Source organism: Coffea arabica, chromosome 7e (assembly GCF_036785885.1).
Source record: "Coffea arabica cultivar ET-39 chromosome 7e, Coffea Arabica ET-39 HiFi, whole genome shotgun sequence".
In the NCBI taxonomy this organism is placed as follows: Eukaryota; Viridiplantae; Streptophyta; class Magnoliopsida; order Gentianales; family Rubiaceae; genus Coffea; species Coffea arabica.
The window spans coordinates 7599082-7624642 of NC_092323.1; the positions used below are offsets into that span (position 1 = coordinate 7599082).

The 25561-nt window shown below is 37.5% G+C and overlaps 4 protein-coding genes across 12 annotated transcripts; 3 read left to right on the plus strand and 1 right to left on the minus strand.

The window, feature by feature from the left end:
* The first annotated feature begins 783 nt into the window (after positions 1-783).
* LOC113699444 (DNA ligase 6) lies at positions 784-12115 on the plus strand. Of its 4 annotated transcripts, none has more exons than XR_011818073.1 (19): positions 784-3291; positions 3391-3508; positions 3655-3736; positions 4281-4383; positions 4498-4594; positions 5115-5217; positions 5964-6077; positions 6313-6360; positions 6649-6746; positions 6846-6911; positions 8255-8414; positions 8560-8667; positions 9699-9748; positions 10004-10064; positions 10151-10212; positions 10285-10446; positions 10523-10611; positions 11016-11115; positions 11659-12115. XR_011818073.1 is itself a non-coding variant. In XM_072058500.1 (19 exons), exons 1-19 carry the CDS (start codon positions 921-923, stop codon positions 11965-11967), a joined length of 4275 nt encoding a protein of 1424 aa, XP_071914601.1. In that variant the 5' UTR covers positions 788-920; the 3' UTR covers positions 11968-12115. The 4 variants fall into 4 exon arrangements, 2 of the variants coding, with proteins under 2 accessions (XP_071914602.1, XP_071914601.1); XM_072058500.1 differs by having other exon boundaries at positions 788-3291; positions 10004-10038; XR_011818072.1 differs by lacking the exon at positions 9699-9748 and having other exon boundaries at positions 10004-10038.
* A 468-nt stretch (positions 12116-12583) lies between these two features.
* On the plus strand, positions 12584-16098 carry LOC140003871 (histone chaperone ASF1B-like). 2 transcript variants are annotated; one of them, XM_072058502.1, is made up of 4 exons: positions 12589-12967; positions 13156-13233; positions 15162-15277; positions 15369-16098. In XM_072058502.1, the coding sequence occupies exons 1-4, from the start codon at positions 12859-12861 to the stop codon at positions 15717-15719; spliced, it is 654 nt and encodes a 217-aa protein (XP_071914603.1). In that variant the 5' UTR covers positions 12589-12858; the 3' UTR covers positions 15720-16098. The 2 variants fall into 2 exon arrangements, with proteins under 2 accessions (XP_071914604.1, XP_071914603.1); XM_072058503.1 differs by lacking the exon at positions 13156-13233 and having other exon boundaries at positions 12584-12967.
* A 430-nt stretch (positions 16099-16528) lies between these two features.
* On the minus strand, positions 16529-19410 carry LOC140003873 (uncharacterized). Of its 4 annotated transcripts, none has more exons than XM_072060269.1 (7): positions 19255-19410; positions 18574-18798; positions 18155-18205; positions 17613-17848; positions 17188-17298; positions 17028-17090; positions 16529-16948 (listed from the first exon to the last, which is right to left on the minus strand). In XM_072060269.1, exons 2-7 carry the CDS (start codon positions 18767-18769, stop codon positions 16865-16867), a joined length of 741 nt encoding a protein of 246 aa, XP_071916370.1. In that variant the 5' UTR covers positions 18770-18798; positions 19255-19410; the 3' UTR covers positions 16529-16864. The 4 variants fall into 4 exon arrangements, with proteins under 4 accessions (XP_071916370.1, XP_071916368.1, XP_071916369.1 ...); XM_072060267.1 differs by having other exon boundaries at positions 17613-17851; XM_072060268.1 differs by having other exon boundaries at positions 17613-17851; positions 18574-18821; positions 19255-19406.
* An 864-nt stretch (positions 19411-20274) lies between these two features.
* On the plus strand, positions 20275-24529 carry LOC140004253 (2-hydroxyacyl-CoA lyase-like). Of its 2 annotated transcripts, XM_072058954.1 has the most exons (3): positions 20275-22001; positions 23526-23841; positions 24443-24529. In XM_072058954.1, the coding sequence occupies exons 1-2, from the start codon at positions 20649-20651 to the stop codon at positions 23838-23840; spliced, it is 1668 nt and encodes a 555-aa protein (XP_071915055.1). In that variant the 5' UTR covers positions 20275-20648; the 3' UTR covers position 23841; positions 24443-24529. The 2 variants fall into 2 exon arrangements, with proteins under 2 accessions (XP_071915055.1, XP_071915054.1); XM_072058953.1 differs by having other exon boundaries at positions 20276-22001; positions 23526-24529.
* Positions 24530-25561: the final 1032 nt, after the last annotated feature.

Genomic DNA, 25561 nt, shown 5'->3' on the forward strand with positions numbered 1-25561 from the left:
ATCGTACTTTTCATATTTAAATAGAATAAAATCTAATACGTGTGAGTACACGATCCTAATGATTCTACGATCAATAGGTTATATTCATTAACTAGTTGTTGCTAGATCTGGATTGGATCATTAGATCATATCGGTCGATCATGAACAAGCATTTTTTTTCGAGTTGGTTAGTAATACAAAATAGTTTTGATAAAAAAGCAATCAAAATCATAAAAAATCGACCAAATCAGTGACTTGGTTCGGCTACTTGATTCAATTCTCAAAATTTTCCTTCTTGTTTTTTCGAACATACTTAAGTTGTAAAACTTTCATTTATTAATAGGAATAAAAAAAATGCCACCCACTTAATATAAACACTAAAAATCACTCATACCCCTAAACAATCTCTAAACCACGAAGTTTTCATCCATATTATCTTATCAATTTATAATTAGTGATTCCAACTTGCATTAAAAAGCAATTTTCTCAATAAAAAGATCTCAAATTGGGTATGATTTATTTTAATTTAGTTATTCAAGTACTTTTGAAAAATGAACATATTTAAGATATGAATTCACATTTTTATATATAATTTTTAAATGTATATTTAATTGTAGGCCAATATTTTTGGAATATTTTGTATAATTGGTTGAAATATAACCAAAAATATAATTTTAATATTTTTAAAACTTATAAAAATATAAAATAATTATAACAACATATAATGTGAGCGAATTAAAAAAAGGTGGCGATCGTTGACCCGGGCTGCTATCCAATCCGAATTTAACAACATTGCCAAAAACAGGTCCGGCACCCAAACCTTTTGGCGCCAGTCCAACCGGCTCGCTGTCGCGCGTTATAAACTACTTAACAACTGCATCAGTCCCCGCTAATTTCCCTCCTGGAAACCACCGTCCGCTTATGACCACCGACAAACCGCCATGTCTTCAACTGTGCTCGAAAGCCAATCCCTAACCCTTGACTCCACCACTCGCTACCTGGGCGCTCACACCACCGTCTCCTCTCAACCGCCGCCCATTTCCCACCCCCTCCCCCCGCTTCCTTCCTCACTTCCCCAACCCAAACTCATTCCTAAAACCCGCTTTATCATCGACGGTTTCAAACACGCCGGTGACTTCTCCGTCTCTTACTTCCTTTCTCACTTCCACTCTGATCACTACACCGGGCTCAACCCCTTTTGGTCGAAAGGCGTCATTTATTGCTCCTCCGTCACTGCCCGCCTTCTTATTGAAGTCCTCAAAGTCCCCTCGGCCTTCGTTGTTGCATTGCCCCTCTCCGAACGGTTTCTGATAGACGGATGTGAGGTTGTCCTCGTTGACGCCAACCATTGTCCCGGGGCAGTTCAGTTTTTGTTTAAGGTTCCAGTTAATGGAGGTAAATTCGAGAAATATGTTCATACCGGTGATTTTCGCTATTCTGATTCCATGAAATTGGTACCGTTGCTAAGTGAATTCATTGGTTCTGATGCTGTGTTTTTGGATACTACCTACTGTAACCCGAAATATGTCTTTCCGGGACAGCAGGAGTCAATTGAATACATTGTTGGGGTTATAGAGAGAGTTGGAGCTGAAAATGAGGGTAAGTTGAAGAATGTTTTGTTTCTTGTTGCTACTTATGTTATTGGGAAAGAGAAGATTTTGCTGGAAATTTCACAGAGGTGTAAGATGAAGATTCATGTCAACGCCAGGAAAATGGCTGTTTTGAGTGTTCTGGGGTTGGGGGAGTGTGGAGTGTTTACTGAGGATGAGACGGAGAGTAATGTTCATGTTGTTGGTTGGAATGTGTTGGGCGAGACTTGGCCGTATTTTCGACCTAATTTTGTTAGCATGAAGGAAATTATGAAGGACAGAGGGTATTCTAAGGTTGTGGGATTTGTTCCGACAGGATGGACTTATGAAGTGAAGAAGAATAAGTTTGCGGTGAGGACAAAGGATTCATTTGAAATACACCTTGTGCCTTATAGTGAGCATTCAAATTATGATGAACTTAGGGAGTACATAAAGTTTTTGAAACCTAAACGTGTTATACCTACAGTGGGCATTGATGTGGAGAAACTTGATGGTAAACATGCAAATGCACTTCGAAAACATTTTGTGGGTTTGGTTGATGAGATGGCTGCTAAGGAAGAATTCTTGATGGGTTTCCACCAAAAGGCCAAGGAGGGGGTTGGGAAGGATGACAATGCTGGTTCTTCAGCGCCAACTGTTTTGTTAAAGCAGGGGAGTGAGGATATGTTGTCCGTAATTGAATGCAGCAAAAATATTGAGAACGATGATGTTTTAAACTCTTCACTTTCTAAGGAGGGAAGTGCTTCACATGATATTGAGATTGTAAATCAAGAGGACATAGAGGAATCTACACAAGAACTTTGTGACTGTTTACCCAGCTGGGTCACTCGAAGTCAGATGTTGGATTTACTCAACAGCTCAGGAAGAAATGTAGTTGAAGCGGTTTCCCAGTTTTATGAACATGAAACTGAGTTTTATGAGCAAGTTGCTTCAAACATATCCTCTGCATGTAAATCTCCCTCAAACTCAGAATTAGTAGAGTGCAAATTGCCAGCTAAGTCAACAGAAGGTTTATTTGCATCGTCTGCTAAACTAAGTGGAGTTGAATCTGGATTGCCTTATAAATGCTGTCCTGATAATATGCTTTCTAAAACTCAGGATATATCTTTTAGAGAAAGGCTTAAGCTACCAAGAACTATTAACCCAAGTAAGAGTGGAAGTTCTCCAGGGAAGAGGAAGAGAACTCCTGAAAATAAAACAAGCAAAAAAGCTAAAAGGAAAACAATTCCGGAGTCAAATGGGCCAAAACAGCATACTATAACAAAGTTTTTCCAAAAATTAGTCCCTTCTGTTTCTCAAGCTGAAGAGATTGTAGCTGCATCTGGGCATTCTCATGATGATGATGCTGTGATGTTAAATCACTGTACTGAGAGATACAAAGTCGAGGTGGATCAGTTTATTCAGATTGTGAATGGTGACAACGCATTAAGAAGGCATGCTGCTGAGATCTTGGAGAAGACAAAAGGAGATGTTAATGTGGCACTAGATATCTATTTTAACAATTCTGGTGGTAGTATCATGGAGAAAAAAGTCAGCCTGTCAGAGAGAATTAATGAGTTCCAGATTCAACCGTCAAAAGGGAATAGCTCTTCTGACCAATGTGCTCAGACGTTAGAGGGATTGACATGTGAGACTGTCACATCTTTAACTGTACAACCAACAGATAATGTAGGTGTGAATTACGTATCGTTACTGCCTGAAAAATATTCTCCCATTGAGCATGGTTGGTTTCTAGTTATTGTCTTAATTCTCTTTCCTTATACAGAGAGTTATTTATGTAGGAGAGTTATTATATGTAATGTGTATCATTGACTTTATCCAGCTTGCTGGAAAAAGGGGGAGCCTGCCCCATACCTACATCTTGCACGATGTTTTAATCTGCTTGAGGAAGAAAGGGGTAAAATAAAAGCTACATCGATGCTTTGCAATATGTTTAGGAGGTTTGTTTTCTGGAAAAATATACGTCCTTTTTTTTTGCTATCTTTTCAGAATCTATAACCTCCACAATCGGTCAACATTAGCCTTTTTTGTGGCACATGGAAAGTTATTGTGTCATCATTTAATCACTTTACTGTTCAATATGCAGCTTGCTGACCTTGTCTCCAGAAGATGTGTTACCTTCTGTGTACTTGTGTACCAACAAGATTGCTCCTGACCATGAGAACATGGTTAGTGTGTTTTACTGTTGTTGTTGCTTTCAGCATTGTTGTGCTGTTGCCTGCTCTATCTGTCTCCCTCGTAAAGTTTTCTCCTCTCTTGGCATATTTCCATTCCCTTGGTCAACATCCTCATGTTATTGGCTTTATATGCATGAATCCACACCGTTTATTTCCTCATAGTACTTGATTTTGATTTGGTTTTCCTTTATGTTCTTTCTCAGCGTGCTTTGTTCTATTTTCCAAATTCTTACCAGAAAGAAAGAGCTTTCTTCCTAATTGTCGTTTTCACACTTAAAGGTTGTCTGCTTTGAATTATTTTTAGCCCTTCCTCTTGTTGACCCTTGAGAGTCAGAAGCCTTAAATATACTGCTGTTTTAGATTTTAAAGTTGATATCGATCACATGTTTGAGTTCCATGGATCATTTCTATGTTAATATTTTGGATCATTTTATTCACCTTAAGTGGTAATAGTAAGTGTATCTCGGTAACTTATTGGTAATCAATTTATTCCTTTATTTATTGACTGGAAGGCATTGGGCGATTGTGTGCACAGGAACTTAATATTGGTGGTAGCATTGTTGTAGCAGCATTGGAAGATGCTTGTGGGACAAACAAATCTAGAGTGCGTGACTTGTATAACAGCCTAGGTGATCTTGGTATGAAAAATTACTTTTGTTTATTGTTTGCTTAATGGCTATATGCTACTCTTTACAAGGTTGGATCATGATTGTGTTTAAAAATTCATGTTAAACTGGTGCATACTTAATTAGGTGATGTTGCTCAGCTTTGTCGAACAACACAACCACTACTTGCTCCTCATGCTGGGCTTACTGTTCGAGGTGTCTATTCTGTTCTTCGAAAGATAAGGTACAATATGCATAATTTCACAGTCAGCAAATCATATTTTCACTATATCACTTTCAACAAGTGAATATTAGTGGTCGAGTAGTGTTATTCTGGTTTCCCCTTTTCTCCATACTTGATCATGAGCTACCCTGTATTCAGTGGTGGAGCCAGTGGGTGACAGTTGGTTTGCTGGAAATTATATATGTATTGGTTAGTTATCTTCAATTTGACAGGGCATTCTAATTTTGCTAAGGTCGTGGTAGAAATTTTCATTTTCTCATTGGTGTGTGGCAGATGTTATAAGATTACGCCTGTTGTTAAAACATTCTTCAAAATGGAAACATGTCAATTATTTTTCCTTGACAGATTTCTAGCAAGATTAACTTCTTTTCTGTATACACCTTAAAAAGCAGATTGTGTTTTTTTTTCTTTTTTGTATCTTCGGATGTGTCTTATTGTTTAAATTTTTTTTTTCTTTCTTTTTTAAAGATTATGGTAGTCCAGTATGGATTCTGCCATTTTTTCATGTACAATTCATCAGTTTACAAACAGGTAGTGGAAGCACAGCTCGGAAGAAAAACCTTATAGTGAATCTTATGCGTTCATGTAGAGAAATGGAGATGAAGTTTCTTGTCAGGACCTTGGTATGGCATGCTTTATCTGAAATTTCTTCTTATACTGTTAAGTCACAATCTTTTAGCACAGTTGGTTGATCTTGAAAGATTAATCTTTTGAGTTCTAGTTGATTCTGCATTGAGCTATAACTGGTGTTAATAGTTTGTTTGATTTTCTTGATGTGAAAAGAATCAAGATGTAGAAAATTTAATGCGTTACCTTTTTGTTGATGTTTATTAGTTAACTTGGAATCTAATGTGTTGGCCGTGAGATAAAAGTATTTTGCTTTTGTGTCATGGTTGTGTTCCAGCACCCTAGTCATCTTTTCTTTTTCCTTTCTTTTTTCTTTTTTTCATTTTTTCCGGTTATAAAGTGTGAGTTAGCCTCTTAAGGGTGAGGACAATTATGGTAATATACATGATAAACCAAGAAGTTTTTAAAGATAATGAAGGATAAGTGAGAAATGATGCTACTTTATCTTTTATCAGTATCCACTACATGGGTATGCTATCTAGGAATAGCTAGCCAAATATGAGGATGAGTAGGGTGGTGATGTATGAGTCAGAGTTGGTCTCTTGAAGAGATCCTGTTTATGTGAATGATTATATTGTATTTTCACACTCATAGTTTTCCATATGCATTGAAAAAGGAGATCATATGATCTGCACTAGAAAATATCATACAGAATGATCTACATGAGATGATGTGTAGTTAATTTTCTGCTGATCATGCATATAGTACGGTGGTGGTCTTTTGATCTTTATTCTATATGTAGGTTAGAAATTTGCGTATTGGAGCGATGATGAGAACTGTTTTGCCTGCATTAGCACAAGCTATTGTAATAACCTCCAGTGAAGGACCTGTTGAAAATTTGAAGGATCATCTTCAAGTATGTTCCCTTCTTTGGGGTCAGAAATCATGAGATTTTACTTCTCAAAAGAAATGTTGTTGACGTGGCTTTTACTTGCTGGGGAAAAACAACTACTAGTTTCCACCATGTTCTGGTTGAACAATGTTTTTATTTAGATGTGATTCCTATTACACTACCTTTTGTCCAATGTACCATTTAATAACTTTTTCCTTCTGATTATTGCATTAAATTTCTTTTTCTTTCTTGTTCTTAGTGCCTTTCTTCAGCTGTCGTTGACGCTTATAACATACTTCCTCATTTGGTAAGCATTTCGTTCTATGTACTAGTGCATGGCATATGCATTTTAAAGGTGTTGATTGAATATTGAAATTTTTATGTGTGAATGATATTGTATTATCATAATGCACCATGTTATCCTTCTGTAATTTGTTTGGTTTTGACAATGCTGTCAATGAAGATAAAAGCTTCTTTTATTGTTTAATGTGTATTAATATCTATGAGTTGTCTGATTATTCTTCTGAATGAAAATATTAGCTATAGCATCTTCAAACCATTAATGCCCTGAATGCTTTGATTTGCTGTTGATTAGGATTTACTAATACCCAAATTAATGGAGAAAGGAGTTCAATTTTCTTCAATGGCTTTATCAATGGTTCCTGGCATACCCATCAAGCCAATGCTTGCAAAGTATGTTTGCCACCTACTTCTGCTGCTTTTATACTTCCTCCTTTTGTCTTATTTAATTGATGCTATCTCTCTTTGTATTAATTATTCTTATTCTTGTAGGATTACTAATGGATCCCCTCAGGTTCTGAAGCTCTTTCAAAACAAAGCCTTGACGTGTGAATATAAGTAAGTTCTCCACAAATTTGCTATTGCTTTTTCTTTTGTATTGCCGATCTTTCTGTTTTTGACAATTCTTGCACGCTTGGTTTCTACACAGCATGAATTTCTTGAATGCTTAGTAGGAGACAGTTTGATGGTACACCTTAGTGGCTCTAGCAATCTCATTTTATACATTCCGTTCTGGAAGTCTAGCTATTTTATGGGTGAGTAGTAAAAATGCTAGAACTTTTTTTTCAATTCTGAGATCCTTTCTTCACGTAATGGGTTCGCACTCATTTGTGTTTTTGCCGAATTATATATATAATGTTTCGGATGGGGTTCTGCCATTTACGCATGTGCCCAAATACTTCAAAGTTCCTTGGCACTTCAGTTAGTGGATTGAAGTTATTTTTTTCACTTAATTTAAGGTGAGATAACTCTAATATTTGGCGCTTGTGTGGTTGGCTTGGTGAAGGTTATATCCATCGTGGAAGATTTCTAATTTTTTTGGAGGTGCCCTATGTTTATAAACTGATGTAGATTTATGTTCTTAAGACAAGCCTCAAATTTTTGCGCTATCAGAAGTTTATATCAAGTATTTCAATGGTTTTACTTCATGGATGTAATGGCCTGTGATCCAATTGTTTAGGTTGATTTGTCTGGTTTCTGGATCCTGATATGCTTCCCCCAATTTAATGCCATTCATTGAAGTCAGAATCTTTTACATGTTGGATTAGTTGAATACTTTTGCTCAACGAGAAAAAATCCATTGCATGACTTTGCATCATTCTTGTCTAAAAGATTTGGACTTCATACTGGGATGCTTTTCAAACTGAATATGTTTGCCTTCTCTTCCTTTGATTGGGTTGGGTTCAGAGGTATCTTATTTCTCAAATATTATTTATCACTGTTAAGATTGGCTTTCACATCCAAGGAAGCATACCAGTCTGATCACATTGAAGTGTTTGGTGCACTTTTTTATGAATTCGGATCTGAACTGCATATTACTCCATGCTTTGTTGGTCTGATAATTAAGAGGGGAAAAGGATGCCACAGGTCCTTGAATTTAGAATCTATAAGGCCGTTATGTTACAACATTTGCTTGATATTTAAATCCAATTTCTGATCCATCCATGTATTTGCTCCAAAAGATGTATGGTTTTCAAGGCGCACAATCTTGTTTTTCTCCTATAGGATGTGGAATTTGTTTGCAATCTTCTGTTTGAATTTCGTATGTTATTGTGAGAAAGAGCAAATCACAAGTAACTTATGTAGATTAAAAAATAAAAAAAAACTTTATTTACAATGTCCTTTCTTAATTGAAAAGTCTGTCCAGACTTTTCTGAGCAGCATATATTTTCATTTTTCAGATATGATGGCCAGCGAGCCCAAATTCACAGATTAGATAATGGATCTGTTCATGTATTCTCACGGAGTGGGGATGAAACAACAACAAAATTCCCTGATTTATTAGATATAATTGGGGAAGCATGCGGCTCTGCTTCAATAACTTTCATAGTGGATGCAGAGGTATATTGCTTCTCTGATGAAATATACTAGACTTGTCGGCTTTGAAATTCATGCTGATTATTTTTGTGCATGGCTTGAAATGATTATTACCGTCTTCAATCATGGTCGTCTGTTTGTTTATTTGTGTATGACCTTGCATTTCCAGGTAGTTGCAATTGATAGGAAGAAAAATATGAAGCTTATGTCATTCCAAGAATTATCTTCTCGGGAAAGAGGAAGTAAAGATTCCATGGTTTCTGTAGGAAAAATAAAGGTAGCATGTTATGTTCTTTTACATATTGGGAACCTCTACTTTTCTTAAAAATTTTGTAGAGTTTTGTGTTATTGGGAGTGCCAATTGGGTATAAATTTGCATTTGGATTACTGTTACTTGCCATATGGTTCTGCTGTTCTTGTTGACATCATTGATATGCACTGGGACGAAAGTAGTAAACTTAATTCTTTCATTGTATTCTCTCCTAAACCTAGATAACTTAAGATTTTTGTTCTGCATTACATGGTTACCTATTGAAGGAGGTCGAAGCTGTTCGACGCTGAAAATGATTACACAAGATTATGGAAATTTCCCGCTAAGAACATTTGGCATTTATTTTGTCTTCTAATGGTCACGGCTATTTTTTTTCCTAATGTCATAACTGTTCAATGATTATCTGGGAATCAGAAAGGAAGAAACAAGATGAATCTAAGAGAAGTTTGGTCATTATCCAAAAGCCATGTTTGTTTTTCTCCAGTAGGTTTGTCTATTGGAATCCAGAACCAGGTTGTGGCATGAAGAGAGTTTTATGGATATTTTAACCTAAATAGTGGTCAAATTGTTTCTGCAAGCAGTTAGCCGAGCAGTATTTTGTCTTCTCTTATTTAGGTACTAGGCATTTACAAAAGCCATTTTAAGAAAGATAAAAGCATGAATGCTCCTTGCATTTTGATGATGAATTGTTCAAATTCTTGAAGAAGCCAATCATGATCATTTTGCATTAATTGAAGGTCAGGAGTTTCCGGAGAAAGAATGAATGTGCATTAATGTGAGCTATCTAAATAAATCGAGCAGTCAGTTTTTTCACCTTTGAATAAAAGAAAGTAGAAATTGAAAAGCAAAATGAAACATGTGTAAGAAGCTTTTAAAAAGGCGAGGTTTTGAGAAGGAAGAAGTTAAAATCAGCTGAACTAAAGCATCTGAAAACAGGCCTATCAAGTGCTTCATTATCTACGGGTTTTCATTCATTTCTTTTACCTCCTTATTACTTAGTAGTATTACAAGCTTCTGACATTTTGTTATATATGCAGGTTGATATTTGTGTTTTCATCTTTGATATTATGTTCGCGAATGGGAAGCAGTAATGATCTTGTACCTTTCTACAAACATTTATGGTTTAAATCATGTTTTACTGTCATGTATGATATTCAATATCAAGCTATGGTTATACTTTATAGCAGTCTACAGGGGATTTGAGAAAGGTTCTGAACTCTTATGTCACCATCAATCTGTTTGGTCTCATTTTCATCTAAACTAAATGATTAATCTTGCCTGCGACTAGTTTGATTTATATAGTTTTACGTCTCTCACTGATCTTGATTCACATTTTCTCCAGGTTGTTGAGCCTTCCCCTTCGCCAAAGACGGATGCGTATGCACTTTCTCCATCTTTGCAGAGTAGATTTTTCTATCTTACCTGGGGGTGACTTTTAATTGCATAGATCTTATTTTAAGCTCATTTTAAACTTGCTTCTGAATTACAGATTTGAAGGACTTGTTTGGTCAGGAGAGACCAGGTTATTTGGAGTATGCAAAAGAAATTACGGTAAGTAATTTATTGTTAACACATATGATAGCCACTTTGTTGTCAAAGATGTCATGAATTTACTTCGTTTAGGTGGAGGCAGAAGATGCTTGTCCAAATAATGAAGCCACATTGACCAGGATGAATTGTTTTCTTGATAATGCAATCCATTCCTCCTGTGAAGGAGTCATGGTTAAATCTCTTGATGTGGATGCTGGATATACTCCGTCAAAGCGTTCTGATGCATGGTTAAAGGTGACGTAACAGAAGTTATAAAATCTTAACAAAGCAAAACAATTGTTGCTACTAACAAATAGTTTTGCTTTTGCAGGTGAAAAGAGATTATGTGGAAGGTCTAAGTGATTCGTTGGATTTAGTCCCTATAGGTGCTTGGCACGGGAATGGAAGAAAAGCAGGATGGTAATAATCCAGCTATTTCTTGTTCTGCACTTTTATCCTACTGTTTGTATGCATCAGCTCTTTTCCCTTACTTTGGTAAGCTCGTCTAGATATTTTATTTCCAGATGAATGGAACCCATCATGCGGTGTTGAGAAAATACGTTAGATAATCATTAGCCTCTTAAGTTTCTCAATTGGAACGCAAATATTTCAATCATTAATATCGTGCTAGTGAAAGATATCTTCTTTATTTCTTAAATGTTTAACTTAAGGCTGTTTATGATGCTTCAGATTTTTCCTTTAGTGTCATGTTGGATTTTTCAGGAGCAAAGATTGTTTTCCTTTTCTTCATTAGGAAACCCAAAGACTTGTTTTTAGTTGCATCTTTGATGTGTGTAATTGTTTGTTGTTTTTCAATGATTTAGGTACAGCCCTTTCCTTATGGCCTGCTACAATCCTGATACGGAAGAGTTCCAGAGTGTATGCCGTGTCATGTCTGGGTTTTCAGATTCCTTCTACAAAGAGGTAAATCAAGCATAATCTGGTATTGACTTGTTCTTTCAGTGAACTTCAAAATTCTTAGGCTGCAAAACACTTGATGACGCACAGCTGAGGGTCCTTTTACTAGTTTTTTTCTTTCGTGGGGGGTTGGGGTTGGGGGGGGGGGTCTTTTTTACTATTTAGCTCATGGTAATTGAAGATTTTGATATGTCATAGTTAACTTGAGATTACTTGGTAGCTTTTGATGTTTCATCTATAAGATTAAAAGTAGTTAGCGTTATTGCTCTATACATGCGCATAATAGTAGTCTCCGTGGCTATTAATTAGATTGAAACCTTCAGTTAGGTTGGTGGTGTTGTCTGTGAGAGTTGTGTCATTAGTTGTAACATCTTTTTATCCGAGTTCAAATCTTCGTATGAATATGCAAAATTGATGCAAAGGATTCCTCCTCGTTGTCTTTCCAATTTGGTAAATTGCTAGGTATTGTAAGCTGCCGGTAAGTCATAAATGCATTCAGATGACTTTCCAGATGCTCAGAAACTGATCAGGCATCTATGTTTATAACAGATGAAAGATTTCTTCTCTGGGGACAAAATCCTTGCAAAGAAGCCTTCTCATTATCGAACTGTGGAGGTGCCTGATATGTGGTTTGCTGCAGAATTAGTGTGGGAGATCAGGGGTGCAGATTTCACAGTCTCCCCTGTTCACCATGCAGCCATTGGTTTAATTCATCCGTCCCGTGGGATCTCAGTCAGGTTCCCCAGATTTGTTGGATCTGTATCTGATAGAAATCCTGAGGAATGTAGCACATCTGCAGATATAGCAGAAATGTTCAATTCTCAAACTCGAAAGATGAACCTCGACAAAATAGTTTGAGCTGAGCTTTTGTATCACTGTAGATGGATAAGCTTTTTGTATGATGTAGCAATATAAACAAGATTCCTTCCATGTCTATGGCTATAAGTTGGAATCTGTTCTGTATAGAATGCTTAAACGTCATTATGGATCCATGTTGCTCGGCAAACGCAAGAACCTATGTCTGTAATCTTCGTCCATGAGAGTCTAGCAATGTCCAAGAAAGATGGAACATATCCATCCCCTCAAAAAGCTAAAAGCAGCAAATGTGCTCTAGTTATTGAACCCAGCCACTGTACAGATGTTTCTTGACCTCGGACGGAATTACTACTACTTTATCTTTTGCTCTCAGAGGCACTTGATCCTTTTGCTGCCTTAGGTCCGTCTCACGAACACGAAGGTGCGTGACAAACCAGTTTGGGTAAGCCATGTGATGTAACCTAAGACTAAGACTGGATTACGATATGAGCCCAGTAAACATCCATTTCCTAAGACGGATAACGTAGCAAGGAGAGGGAGCGGCCCAGTGGGCCCAAAATATGCACCTCAAAAACTCCCGCCAAGCGCCAAAACCGGCTAGTCCCGGTTTCCGAACGGGTAGCCGGTGATCAAAATAATAAAGAGCTAGCCTAACAGTAATACACTGGAGAAATTGTTGTCATTCCAGCAGAAGAGAAGCAGTAGTAGAGTATTTAGTCCTTCCTCTTTGCTCTTGCTGGGCGTGTTGAGTCGCGGTCGCCGTCGTTCCTCCTATTGGGGTTTTCTCCGCCGACCATCGAGTTCGAGGCGTTTTGCCTCCGTTCCATGAAGAAGAAATCTAGGGCTGAGCTGGTTTTGCTTCAACTTTGTCTAATAAAGCTAAAACCCCTTCGAGATTTTACAAGTTTACTTTAGCTTGCTCAAGTGGGAAAAATGAGTGCTGTTAACATAACCAACGTCACCGTCTTGGACAATCCGGCACCGTTTCTCACCCCTTTTCAGTTCGAAATCTCCTACGAGTGCGTCACTCCTCTCAAAGACGGTAATTCTTTTCCTCTAACTAAGTTAATAGCACTTTTATAGAACTTCGAGATCCTTTTGCTACGTCGTAATCTATTATGTCGACACATTCTGTTAGGATATACTATTTTGTACAGTGAACAAATCGTTAAATCTGGATTTTGTGTGAGCTTGTAAGGAAAATTTATTCTACTTTTGCGGATTTTGCAGGATTCTTTTACTTACCAAATGCTTGTAAACCTAGTTGGAAAGAAGAATTATCATTGTTAACTGAAGACGGTAATCTAGGTCTCTGCATGGGTGCTCTTTTCTAGGGTTTGTAACTTCAGAATTTAATAGTTTTTTGTGTCTGAACTGGGCAGGATTACACACATGCATCATCAATTCAGCAAAGACTAAAGTGTCTGGTCGTGAATTAGCTGAATTCCTTTTTTTTTTTTTTAATTGATCAGTTAGATACTGTTATTAGCTGCTAATTTATAGTAGTTTCATCTCCATATTAAGCAAATTGTAAGGTAGCTCTTATGTCATTTGTACTGATTTGGCAAAAATTGTTGCAAATTTAACGTAGAAGGTCCACACACTGACAATGTAGTTTAGTGCTTAATTTTTTGACTAATTCATGCATATGCACTTTGGTTTTTTAGCTTGAATCTTGTTAATGCAGGCAATTTTGGGAAGGGTTAAACTGCTTTCTTTTAAAATCTATCTTGTTGTAACAGCATATGCCGGAAAGCTGAGGTGATCTGTGTCAACCAGTAAAATATTGGTGGTGCTTATAAGTAGTTTTCAGAATCCTAAAAAAATTCGCTGTCCATCTTCATTTGGGGCTTCAGTTTCATCTTAGAGCACCCAATATTGTTTAACAGATCAGATGCAGTATTCTTTTTTCTGTATAGCACCGAAAAGTGAGTGTGTTCTTTTTGAAGGACACAAAGAAAGAAACAGGTGTCGTTGAGAAAACAGAAGTTACAATGACGGGGATGAGAATTCCCACAAGATAATTTTATTTAAACAGTCAAATGATTGCATCTTCCAATTGCTGTTAAATTTTGTTACCCAGATGGCCCCGTCCCACCCAAGAAAAAAAAAACCTTAAATGGTGTTTTGTGTTAACTGTAGCAAGTACCAAACTTTGGGAGCTGAAGAAGAGCAGGTGCAATTGTACTTGTCTTGATTTTGGTTTTGTGAGTTGATTGTTACTGGATTAGCATCGTACGTATTGGTTTTGGAAGAATATAATGCTTTTCTTGCCATGTAAAGAAATTTTTCTATGTGCTCCAAACTTTTGCAACAGTAGCATTTTACAAGTTAGTGTTTGCCATCAGGCTAAAAGACTTGTTTTGAAAGGTTGCATGAAGAGAGAAATGAATGGGTCAATACTTTTCTAGGGCTTTTCAATGCACTTAATAGTTTGGATGTCTGCTATGTGCAATGTTAAGCCTTAAATGATTGCTTCGGTCCTCCACCACATAGTTTTGGCAACAATGAGTCACATTACATCCATTTAGGTTCTCTGATATCAAGTCTCTTATTGGCTGTTTCCGTAGCATTAAATTCACTAATTTAAAATTTATCTTTCAGCTGTGCTTTTCACGCATTGTATTGGATGTATTATGCGAATCATGCATGGGTTTAAATATATGTTTCAATTGATTAATGCGCGTAACGGGTAATAATAGATGCTCTAGGCCATAATGGCAAGTTAATAATTGTTCTCGCCGTACATCCTTTAGTGTCTTGAATATGCCAAATCTGGAACTGGGCCTCAATCTTGCTTCTTTTACAGTATCATCGTATAAGTACTGCCATTCCATGTCTATCTAATGATGTATGGAGTTTTGGGATCTTTGGAGGATATTGCTGTGTCTTGTACGAAATTTTCTCAACTGGCTCGCTGTTATCAGCCGTGTGCATCTGGTTGAACAGTTCACAAAGCAATTGTACCTCCTTGTCTTAAATTTGCCTTCATGAACTATCAGATTTGGTGCTTTGTTGAACATAAAAACCATCATATTATCGGTGTTTTCTTTTGTTTTTCCCTTCTTGTTTTTGGTTATGGGGTTACTTGTGAAAGTAAATATATACATGATATCATCCTTGCTACTGATATCCTTCAGATTGTCTTGAGTTAGCATTTGTAAAAACTTTTGTCTTGGTATTATGAATTAGCTTTGTGGTTTTTTGCACTTGTGATAACTGTACTGCACATACAGATTTAGAATGGAAACTCATCTATGTTGGATCTGCTGAGGATGAAACTTATGACCAGCTTTTAGAAAGCGTTCTTGTTGGGCCAGTCAATGTTGGTAATTACCGTTTTGTCTTGCAGGTAACTCCCATCGAATGAAATGTTTTTTATGAATTTGTTTACCATCTTTGTTACTCATTGCAGCTATCAACTTTTGTTGGTGACCTACCAGGCAGACCCTCCAGATCCTTCCAAAATCCGTGAAGAAGACATAATTGGTGTAACAGTGCTTCTACTGACCTGTTCTTATATGGGTCAGGAATTTGTTCGAGTGGGCTACTATGTGAACAATGACTATGATGATGACCAGCTAAGAGAAGAACCTCCACAGAAAGTTTTGATTGACAGGGTTCAGAGAAATATACTTACAGACAAGCCCAGAGTGACTAAGTTCCCCATCAATTTTCACCCAGAAAATAGTGAAAGTGGAGAGCAAGGACCTCCTCCTGAACATGCAGCTGAACCAGAAGGAAATGAACAAGTGCCTGCTTCACCAGGTCATCTTTCAGATGGAGGACAATAAATCACAATGACATTAACTTTGCTTAATAGCTGACTTATTTGTGTTTGAAGAGGATATCTGTCTTCTATAGGTGGACTGTCTACAGAGTCAACTGTTTCTTTTCTGCTCTCTGTGTGAATCTGTGAGTGGCACACATGATTTTGAATAGCTTTTGGTTAGTTAAGCTGATAATTACTGCAGCTCGTGTGCTCTTCTAGTTTTGTTGTGGAACTTAGAAGACTTTGGAGGAAAAGTTTTTGGCTGTAGGCTTCTGCTTTAACATTTGCAATCTGAGTACTAGTTAGAAAAAAGCCTTTTTGCACAGCTGTATTGACAAGAGTAAGTTTAACGATTTGTTTGAATAGTATACCTTCTGAAATGTATGTTACATTACAGTTAACATTGGCCTTTTGACCTTTGTTCACCAATTTGGCAAGAATGCCTTTTCTTCAAAGCTTTCCTTATTTGATGGCTTGCAGGTGTTCTTTTAACTATTAACTTCCGTTGTGATTCGTGGTATCCCTTTAACTGCAGATTCGACATTAGTCCTTCCATATATGAACTTCCCAAACATCATATTAATTTAAACGAAACGTGAGGCTTTTACCCTCCAGCAGCAGGTTTTTCAGTAGGTACTTGTTTAAGCCAGTAAAATGATTATTTGCCCTCAAGCAGTACAAGTACGGTAGTTAGAACCGCGTCTAATTGGCCCTTGACATAAAGAATGGACGTAAAATATCAATTTCCCACAGGGTCCTTCGAACAATTCTTATGTTGATACTCACAATTCATGCACACGAACCACAAAGAAAATGAAAAGATTAGAAGCATTACCAAAAAAATAATAATAATAAGATTTAGCAGTACATTGACAAATTGGCAGTCTGAAATATCTTGCGGTTGACATACTGATAGATAATGTAAATGCAAAATACGAAGAAAAAAGGAAAAAAACTGTTCCCAGAGAATTTGCAGGATAACAGCACAAAATAGGCAACTTTGCCTTTGACCCAGCCCTCCTGCATCCCTTGTCTCCAGTCCCGTCCCCCTAAGGGCCAACCTGCTGAAAATGGGGGGCGCAGAAAAGCCTCAGATCTGATATCAACATGCTATACTTTCATTAGCTGCTTTGTTTTCTTGAAGGAAAGCCATCTGATTGCAATGTTTCACTTGCCATCTCTAAGTCTCTTCTTGGCTGGATTCTTTGCCCATTGCCTTGCATGATCCAGGCTCGAACCTTTTCCCTTTTTCTGAAAGTCATAAGATATTCAAGATTACAATTGGCATTTATTAATGTGAAGCACATTCATTGGGTGACAGAAGATTTACCTTCCTAAAATTTTTGCTGTGAATATGCCGCCGTTTGGCTCCCCCTGGGGTTTTAGGTGTAATCTGCTAAGAGTAATCATTCAATTATGCCAAGCCATCTTCCAGATCATGCTTACAGCATCAAATGATGCAGCGTACTCTCAACTGCAAGTGATCTAACCTGAGCAGAAGAGTTATCCTCTGGATCAACCTCTGCATTAGCTTTTCCATCATCATCCAGCATAAGCTTCAGCCTCCCTTCTCTCAATAACTTTTCAGATCGAGCATGTCTCTATTAAGAGATAAAGAGCATGCTTTTGTGAAATGAATCAGTAGGGACACACAATAAAGAGTTTTAATCAGTCTTACGAAGATTATACAGAAAGTAAAGGCTTCAAATGCCACAAGTAGATATCATTCTTCAAATGCCAGCCCTCAATTCCAACACAAGACACAAGTAAGAAATGACGCACTTCTGCATTTTAGAGAAAAATGTTGCCGCCGCTGGTTGTAAAAATAGTATGCAGTAAAAAATCTAGAAGTTTAATTAAACATAACGTAGTTAAGTGTACATGTTGCATGCCCCCATTCTCATATTGTGCTTACCTTGGATTTCAAATGAGCCTTCAAGCTATCCTCTGTCAAGCAGACAATTCTGGGGCACAGCTTACACTTAAAAACAGATTTACATTTTACCACACGATCTGCAAAATCAGATGGGATATCACTAACTTCAGGCACAGAATTATGATGTTCCACATTGCCTTCACCAGATGGATGACTTTCCAGGATATTTTCTCCATCATTTCGAGATCCCCCATCGTCCTCACTTGTTGGTAAACCTACTAGAGGTAAACATGGTTAGACATTTGTTCTATAGGCAATTTATATTGTATGCATCCTTGAGAGTTTACTTATAACAAAAACTAAAAGCTTCTTTGTCGTTCAGAGGACCTAGCCATTCACACGTTTGCTTAATACTCCGAAGTCCAAAAGATAGCAGTAAGACCATTACTACCACAAATTAGACAAGCACAGACATATGTTACCATCAAACTCTAAATTAGCAATTTTCAAAATTTTAGGGCCATTTAGAAACTACAGATTTTAGGTCAGAAAATCATGTATATCAAAAGTTCCAAACCAACCTGAAGAATCTAGATTAAGTTCATTTGCAGAGCTATCCTCACTTTCATACCCTGCAGGAAGGGGGCAAAAGCCATCAAGAAACAAGATGAAATACCTAAAAAAGATAACAATGGTAAAATTAAAGCACTGCACGGAGATATCATTCAAATGATACTAATACAATATTAAAAAAAAAAAAAAAACTGTTATCTTTCGAAGCAAGGCAATAACACACCTTTTGGAAATTCTCACCCTGTAATGTACTAGTGTTGCCTTTCACCATTTAGGCAAGAAAGCTCCTATGAATTGTCCGTTTAGTAATTCAAAAAATGTAACAATGTACTGTCACTAACTTTTCAGCACTTTCTCACTCTCTGTGATGATAGCTCTCAAGCATTGTAAGTTACAATTTACCCACTGCCAGAAAAAACAAAGGTACCTGAAGAAGAGGACACAGCTTGACCCCCTCTTGCTTCTGCTATTCTGTCATCATTATCTCCATCTTCTTCTTCCTCCTCTTCGCCTTCTGTTTCTGCAGTGGCTTCTGCCTCCAATTCAGAGTCAGATGAAGACGAAGATTCAGAGGGAGCATCTCTATCACCGTGATCAAGCTTGTAAAATCTCCTCTTTATCATTTTTTTTTTATTTGGCCTCTTTTGTTTAACTACAAGAATTCAACCAATCAAACTAATAAACAAACCCAATTAGCAAGCTGCCCACTTTCCAAAAAAATAAAATCTTTATTAAAATGTACAAAAGAAATTTCTGGGCTGTAAATATTTCATCCCGACACCCTATCACTTGATGAAGCAGTCATATATCCGGCAAGGGTTCGGGCACAGTCAAACAACACATCAGAATAAAAAAAAATTGAAGAAAAACCCAGAAAACAAGTTCTTCATACGCAATTAAAGGGCAGAAAACAAGGTCCATTGTTGTTAAGTCCATAAATTTAATAGGGAAAAAAGCTTGATAAGTCTGTAGAGTTTGTTACGATATATCGGTGCACTACAGGAGGAAAGAAAAGTGAGGACATTTATGTATACACACATATCTACACCACCAACTACATGTAAATATAGGCAGTTGTATATAGAGACACGTCAGAAAAGAGAGTTACCTGAGAGGAATGGAGGGTGGGCGGTGGTGGTGGCTGATGGCGACGAGAAGCTGAAAGAGGGTTTTGGAGCGTTTTATCATACAGCTGTAGGGTAGGATCGGGTGTAGTTCAATGTGAGTAGTTTAAGATGACGCGGCGGCTCCTGGTTAGTTCTTATAAAATTCTTTGTACGGCTTCGACGTGAGAACAGTTACCTGAGAATTGAGTGAGTTTGGATCGGAATTATTTGCTAATAAATTATTCGTTTATATTATTATAAACACAATTCTTGATATATTTATTTATTTTTTAATTATTTATTATTTTACATGCATTATATCATATAATAATTATTTAAAATAATATTTGAAAATAATCACCAACCAGTCAGTCCAAACACTACACTAAAAGTTAGATACCTTTTGGTTCCGTTTGTATATGTGCCTCTAATATTTCTTCATACCATATAGTAGAAGATATTTCATGGCACCGTTAAAATATAAGATGTATTTGTTGAATATAATCCATTTAATGGGTATCTTAAACTAATTTATTTGTTGTATGATTTTCATATATTTTTGGTATGAATTTCACGTAATAGGTTGTATGAATTTGGTATATTTTTGTTGTTATATTTTTCATATAGTAGAAGATATTTCATGGCACCGTTAAGTTTGTATTAACTTGGTTTGATAATCCTCTAGATTTTTTATTTTCTACTTAATTATTAGTTTGGAGAAGTATCTAGTATTTCATGGATGAGTAAGAATTGGAATAAAAGGTCGTTCATGATGCAAAATTTATATGTGATCATCATGTCTTTTGGTGGAAAGATCTTTCAAAATTTATTGTGCCATTTTTAGTGGCGGATTTATTAAAAAATTAACAAAATTTCAATCTTTTCTATATATATATATTTATCAAAAAAGCTTATGTACTTTTTGAACCCAGTATTACAGGTCAAATTAGCAAATTCACCTCAAAGCCAACTTTGTTTCCGAAGCAATCACGTTTGCGCTTTATATTTCCGATGAAGCATTAGAAAGAAAGAAAGAGCATAGCGGGCAGCTTTGTCTCGTCGTACCAAATAATGGGTCACAACTCACAATTCACGTCGGAGTGAAGTAGTAAATATTAATAAACAAGAAAGCCAAAACCAAATTCATTTCTTTTCTTCTGGTAACGAGAAAGCCCAAATTCGTTGGACTTGGTGACAAAATCTCACCGTAACTTCCCAATCAGATGACTCATGCTCAACCCAGATCGCCTCCCTCAGTCCCCTCCACCGAATCGAATCGTTCTTTGGCTGGGGCAGAGAAAAAAGAAAGAAGCATGAAAATTGTACCTCTACTTTAGTATAAATTGCCAACCACTAGGATCCTCATTTTCTGCGAATCATCTACACTCTCGTGGCCATGTGCCTGGCAAGGGCCGGGGTGGACAAGATGTTCGGAGTTGTGGGCATCCCCGTGACCTCCCTAGCCAACCGGGCCGTGGCTCTCGGAATCCGCTTCGTCGCTTTCCACAACGAGCAGTCCGCCGGCTACGCTGCCTCTGCTTACGGCTACCTCACCGGCCGTCCCGGTATCCTTCTCACTGTTTCCGGTCCCGGCTGCGTTCATGGGCTGGCTGGTCTCTCCAACGCCGGCGTCAACGCCTGGCCCATGGTCTTGATTTCCGGCTCGTGTGATCAGAAGGATTTCGGCCGTGGTGACTTCCAGGAGCTCGACCAAATTGCCGCTGTTGAACCCTTTTCCAAGTACTCGGTGAAAGCCACTGATATTACTAAAATCCCTACCGTTGTTTTCGAGGTTCTTGATCGAGCTGGTTCGGGTCGCCCCGGCGGGTGCTATTTGGACCTCCCCACTGATGTGCTTCACCAAAGTGTTGCTGATTCCGAGGCCCAGAAATTGATTGATGAAGCTGAGAATAGTAGGAAAAAAGAGCTGATTGCCAAGCCCTTAGTTAAGAATTCAGAGATTGAAAAGGCGGTTGCTTTATTGAGGAAAGCAGAGAGGCCTTTGATCGTGTTTGGAAAAGGGGCTGCATATGCTAGAGCCGAAAATGCATTGAAAAAGCTAGTTGAAAGTACTGGAATTCCCTTCTTACCGACTCCTATGGGGAAAGGTTTATTGTCTGATACTCATGAGTTAGCTGCCACTGCTGCCAGGTCACTGGCAATTGGGAAATGTGATGTGGCGTTGGTTGTTGGAGCAAGGCTTAATTGGTTATTGCATTTTGGGGAGCCACCAAAGTGGTCCAAAGATGTGAAGTTTATCTTAGTGGACATAGATAAGGATGAGATTGAACTAAGGAAGCCTAGTGTGGGATTGGTAGGAGATGCCAAAGATGTTGTGGAAAGGATATACGAGGAGATCAAAGATGAACCTTTTTGTTTAGGAAAGTCTCACCCTTGGGTTGAGGCCATAGCAAAGAAGGTTAAGGAGAATGTGTCAAAAATGGAGGTTCAGTTGGCGAAGGATGTTGTTCCATTTAATTATACTACACCATTAAGGATTATTAGGGATGCAATTCTTGGATTGGGTAGTCCTGCTCCAATTTTAGTTTCTGAGGGGGCAAATACTATGGATGTTGGCAGGGCAGTGTTGGTTCAGACAGAACCAAGGACTAGGTTGGACGCAGGGACGTGGGGGACAATGGGGGTTGGTCTGGGATATTGCATTGCTGCTGCTGTGGCATCGCCTGATCGGCTTGTTGTGGCTGTTGAAGGGGACTCTGGATTTGGTTTCAGTGCAATGGAAGTTGAGGTTTGTTTTTGTTGCTGTTCATGCCTCTTTTTGTTGTCTTTGTTCACTCATTACTGTCTTTCATATTGTCATTTTGACATACATCACTTCATTGTGAGTTGTTGCGTTTATTTTAGTCTGCATACCAGAATACTTTTTTCCCTATATTCTGCTCTGGTTTTATTTGCTTTCCCATTGGTGCAAGGTCTTGCTTCATGTCTATTGCATTCTTACTGGGGCGTCAATGGATAGTAGAGTTTTTCTTGAAAATGAACTTCCTTTCTTCTTGTCAGCCTTGAGAATTGCACTCCAGAAGTTGCTAACGACTGCATCAGTATCATCAATTTCATGAATGCCTTGAAGCACCATTTAATGTGTATTTGTTGTTTTGCATTTTTCTTCTTTCAGATTTAGGTGATATTTGTTCTGAGTCTTACCAAACTTATATGTTCCAGTTTGCGTTCTACCATATTTGATACACTATTTCTACCACCATGCTATCTGCATTAGAGCAATTTTTTTGGATCTCCAACAGGTGTTGAAAGGCAAAGAAAAGAGTTATCTCGGGGGAGATATTGTTTAAAAAAAAAAAAGCAGGAGGGAGATATTGTACTTTTCCTGTGATTCTTATTTGCAGATCAAGTGATTGGCTGGAATTAAAGTGTTTCTCATGGAATATTTGGTTTTTCCTTGATTCAACCCATTTTTTCCTCCTTATTCAAAACTTTCAGAAATAAGTCAAGGTTGGTCCACCCATTTGCTTACAGAACTCAAGTGACTAGGAGAACTTTTACAACAGAAACAAGTGTATCTAAAGCTATTTGAATTGGAAAACTACAAGTTCTCTGAAATTTGTCTGATTGAGTAGTTATTTGTTCTTAAAACAGGCTATTCATCATAGTCAGAATGACTTGTATGATCCCTATCATATATGGGCAGAGTAGTTGGTACAAGGCATCTGCTTTAATAACTGTTGTCTGGTTGAGAGCTTTTATGACAAGTGATTGCAGAAAGAATGCTCTCTTGTTTGCCTATAGAACTTGTTTTAGTGAATCCGTAACTGAGAACAGGATAATAAAACTTTGGTCTTCCACGAGTAAGGTTTAAAATAGATAGATATAATGCTCATAATCATGGGACTACATATTTCTCCCTTTTCTCATATTATCTTTGGCAATATGATCAATTTTGTATTTTGCTTTGTATGTTTTCTAGTCGATGAATTGCATCACAGTTCATACTTTTCATGCCAGAATCATGCTGCAATTTACCATCTCCTTAAATTGTGGTGCATGAGCCCGATCTTATTGTACCTTTTGTTTTATAAATCTTTTTGATAATAGCACTCAATCAGAAAAATTCCCCTTTTCTTCATTCCTGATAACTCATAGAAAGAAGCAACATTTTAAGGCCTATGCTTACCTACTATTTTTTTACTAGCGATCCTTATGAAATCATGATTCAGCATTTCTCTTTGTTTTAGTGTCCTTACACCAATTCTATGGTTTTTAATTGATTTAAATGCCGTGCACTTTTATCTTGCAGACCTTGGTTAGATATCAGTTACCTGTAGTCGTTATAGTTTTCAATAATGGTGGGGTTTACGGTGGTGATCGAAGGAGTCCTGAAGAAATCACAGGGCCTCACAAAGATGACCCAGCACCCACGTCTTTTGTTCCCGGAGCAGGTTATCATGTTCTAACGGAAGCTTTTGGGGGGAAAGGTTATCTCATTCAGACGCCTGATGAACTCAAATCTGCACTTGCTGAATCTTTTTCGGCACGGAAACCTGCAGTGTTAAATGTCATACTTGATCCATATGCTGGTTCAGAAAGTGGAAGGTTGCAGCACAAAAACTGAGGTATAACCAGAATGCATGACCTAATAAGCAGTACCTAAATTCTTATTTGATAAAACATATGGATGTTTGTTTTGTTCTTTTACATAAACTTTCCAAAGCGATCTGCTCCGGTGTTTTCTCCGACTCAAATGAGGAAAGTTAGTGCTGTTGCTATAGTGTATTCTTATCATGTAGTAACAAATTGCACTTAATGCTTTTATCCTTTTAATATCTAAATACACGTGCAAGTAGAAAGAGCATCCTCTGCTACAAGCCTACATACTCATTGCATGAGGGTTGCTGATTTACCAAATGTTGGGTCGAAGAAGCAGCTGGTATCCCTGTCTTGTTTTGTTTGAACAAGAAAGTTAAGAGAGCTAGCAGCTTCAACATTTTGAAGACATCAGTGGCAGGTTTTCAGGACTACCATTAGCTTGTATGGAATACTGTAGATAGTTTTTCTTGGAATGTTTGTTGAGTTCTTTTGCAATTATGTGCTTTCTTTTCATCTGCACGAGAGAAGAAAACATGCACTCCGGTCGGGAACTGTATCATTACTTGTTTTGAGTAGATTAGGTATAGTTTCTGCAACTTTGATCAATGAGTAGGAAAATTGCTGTAGGAATTAGCATTTGGAATCACTCTATGGATCTGAGACTCGGCATATAAGGATTCAGGCCTTAAAGGTAATAATGTGTTGATTGCTGCACATACCTGCGCAGTATTTTCCTTTTTCTTTCTTCTTTGTGTTATCAAACTTCTACATTCATCGACGACTTGCTCAGTTGCTCTCTTTGCGCTCATCTGTTAAGAATTCAGAGAATAGCGTAAGCATTTACCGCTAGCTGTTCAGCAGTCGGACTCGAGTCAAAACGACCAGCTTTATTCTATTCTAGGACACAGGAGACTGGTATCCAGTTATCTGTCGGATAGGAATAGGATGTTCTCAAGTGCCACCCAAAGGTCGGTTCTCAAACATATAATACCTTCTCTCGGCCAAGTTGCTAAAAATTGCTTTCTTGGCATCAAACTTTCTCTCAGAGTAAATCGGAAAGACGAGTGACCCTTAGAATAGATTGTAGTAATATTTATTTATTCTGTAAAACGGATGCACGTACGCAAGAAAATTCCATGAACACACCTCCTGCCTGGATGAAGAACTTGCTCACGCTTTGACATAAGCCATTTATTGTCTGATGATCTATTTCCAGAATAAAATAAAAAAAAAAAGTGCTTATCTTCCACCCTCCGCACAAAGGAAAAAAAAATTTATCATATTGACTATTGACTCGTGAGATCCATCGCTGCGGCAAAATCTGTTTTCCAGAGGTACGTATGAACAAGACTTTCTTGATTGCAACTGCAACTAGGGAAGGAATGGACAGAACAGATGAGAGTAAAATGTGCAAAGAAAGAAGTGACTCCAGCTCCTGGAAGACCAACAAGTAGAAAGCCTGCTTTCTCAGGCTCAAAGTTTCTCGACCTTGTGTACGAAGGTAAGATTTTTGGCCTACAAAGATCAAAGTACAATAATTACTTGGATAGGGTATTATTTGAAATATTATTTGGAATAATTATTGTAGCTCTTTTTGTGATGTGATGTATGTGAGATAAAAAGGTGGTTGAGAATATAAAAAGGTGAGTTGGAAAATGTGTTTATGATGCAAGCGAAATATTATTTGGGATAAGTTTTGTATCCAAGCACTATCATAACCACAATGAGATTTATTAATAGCTAATT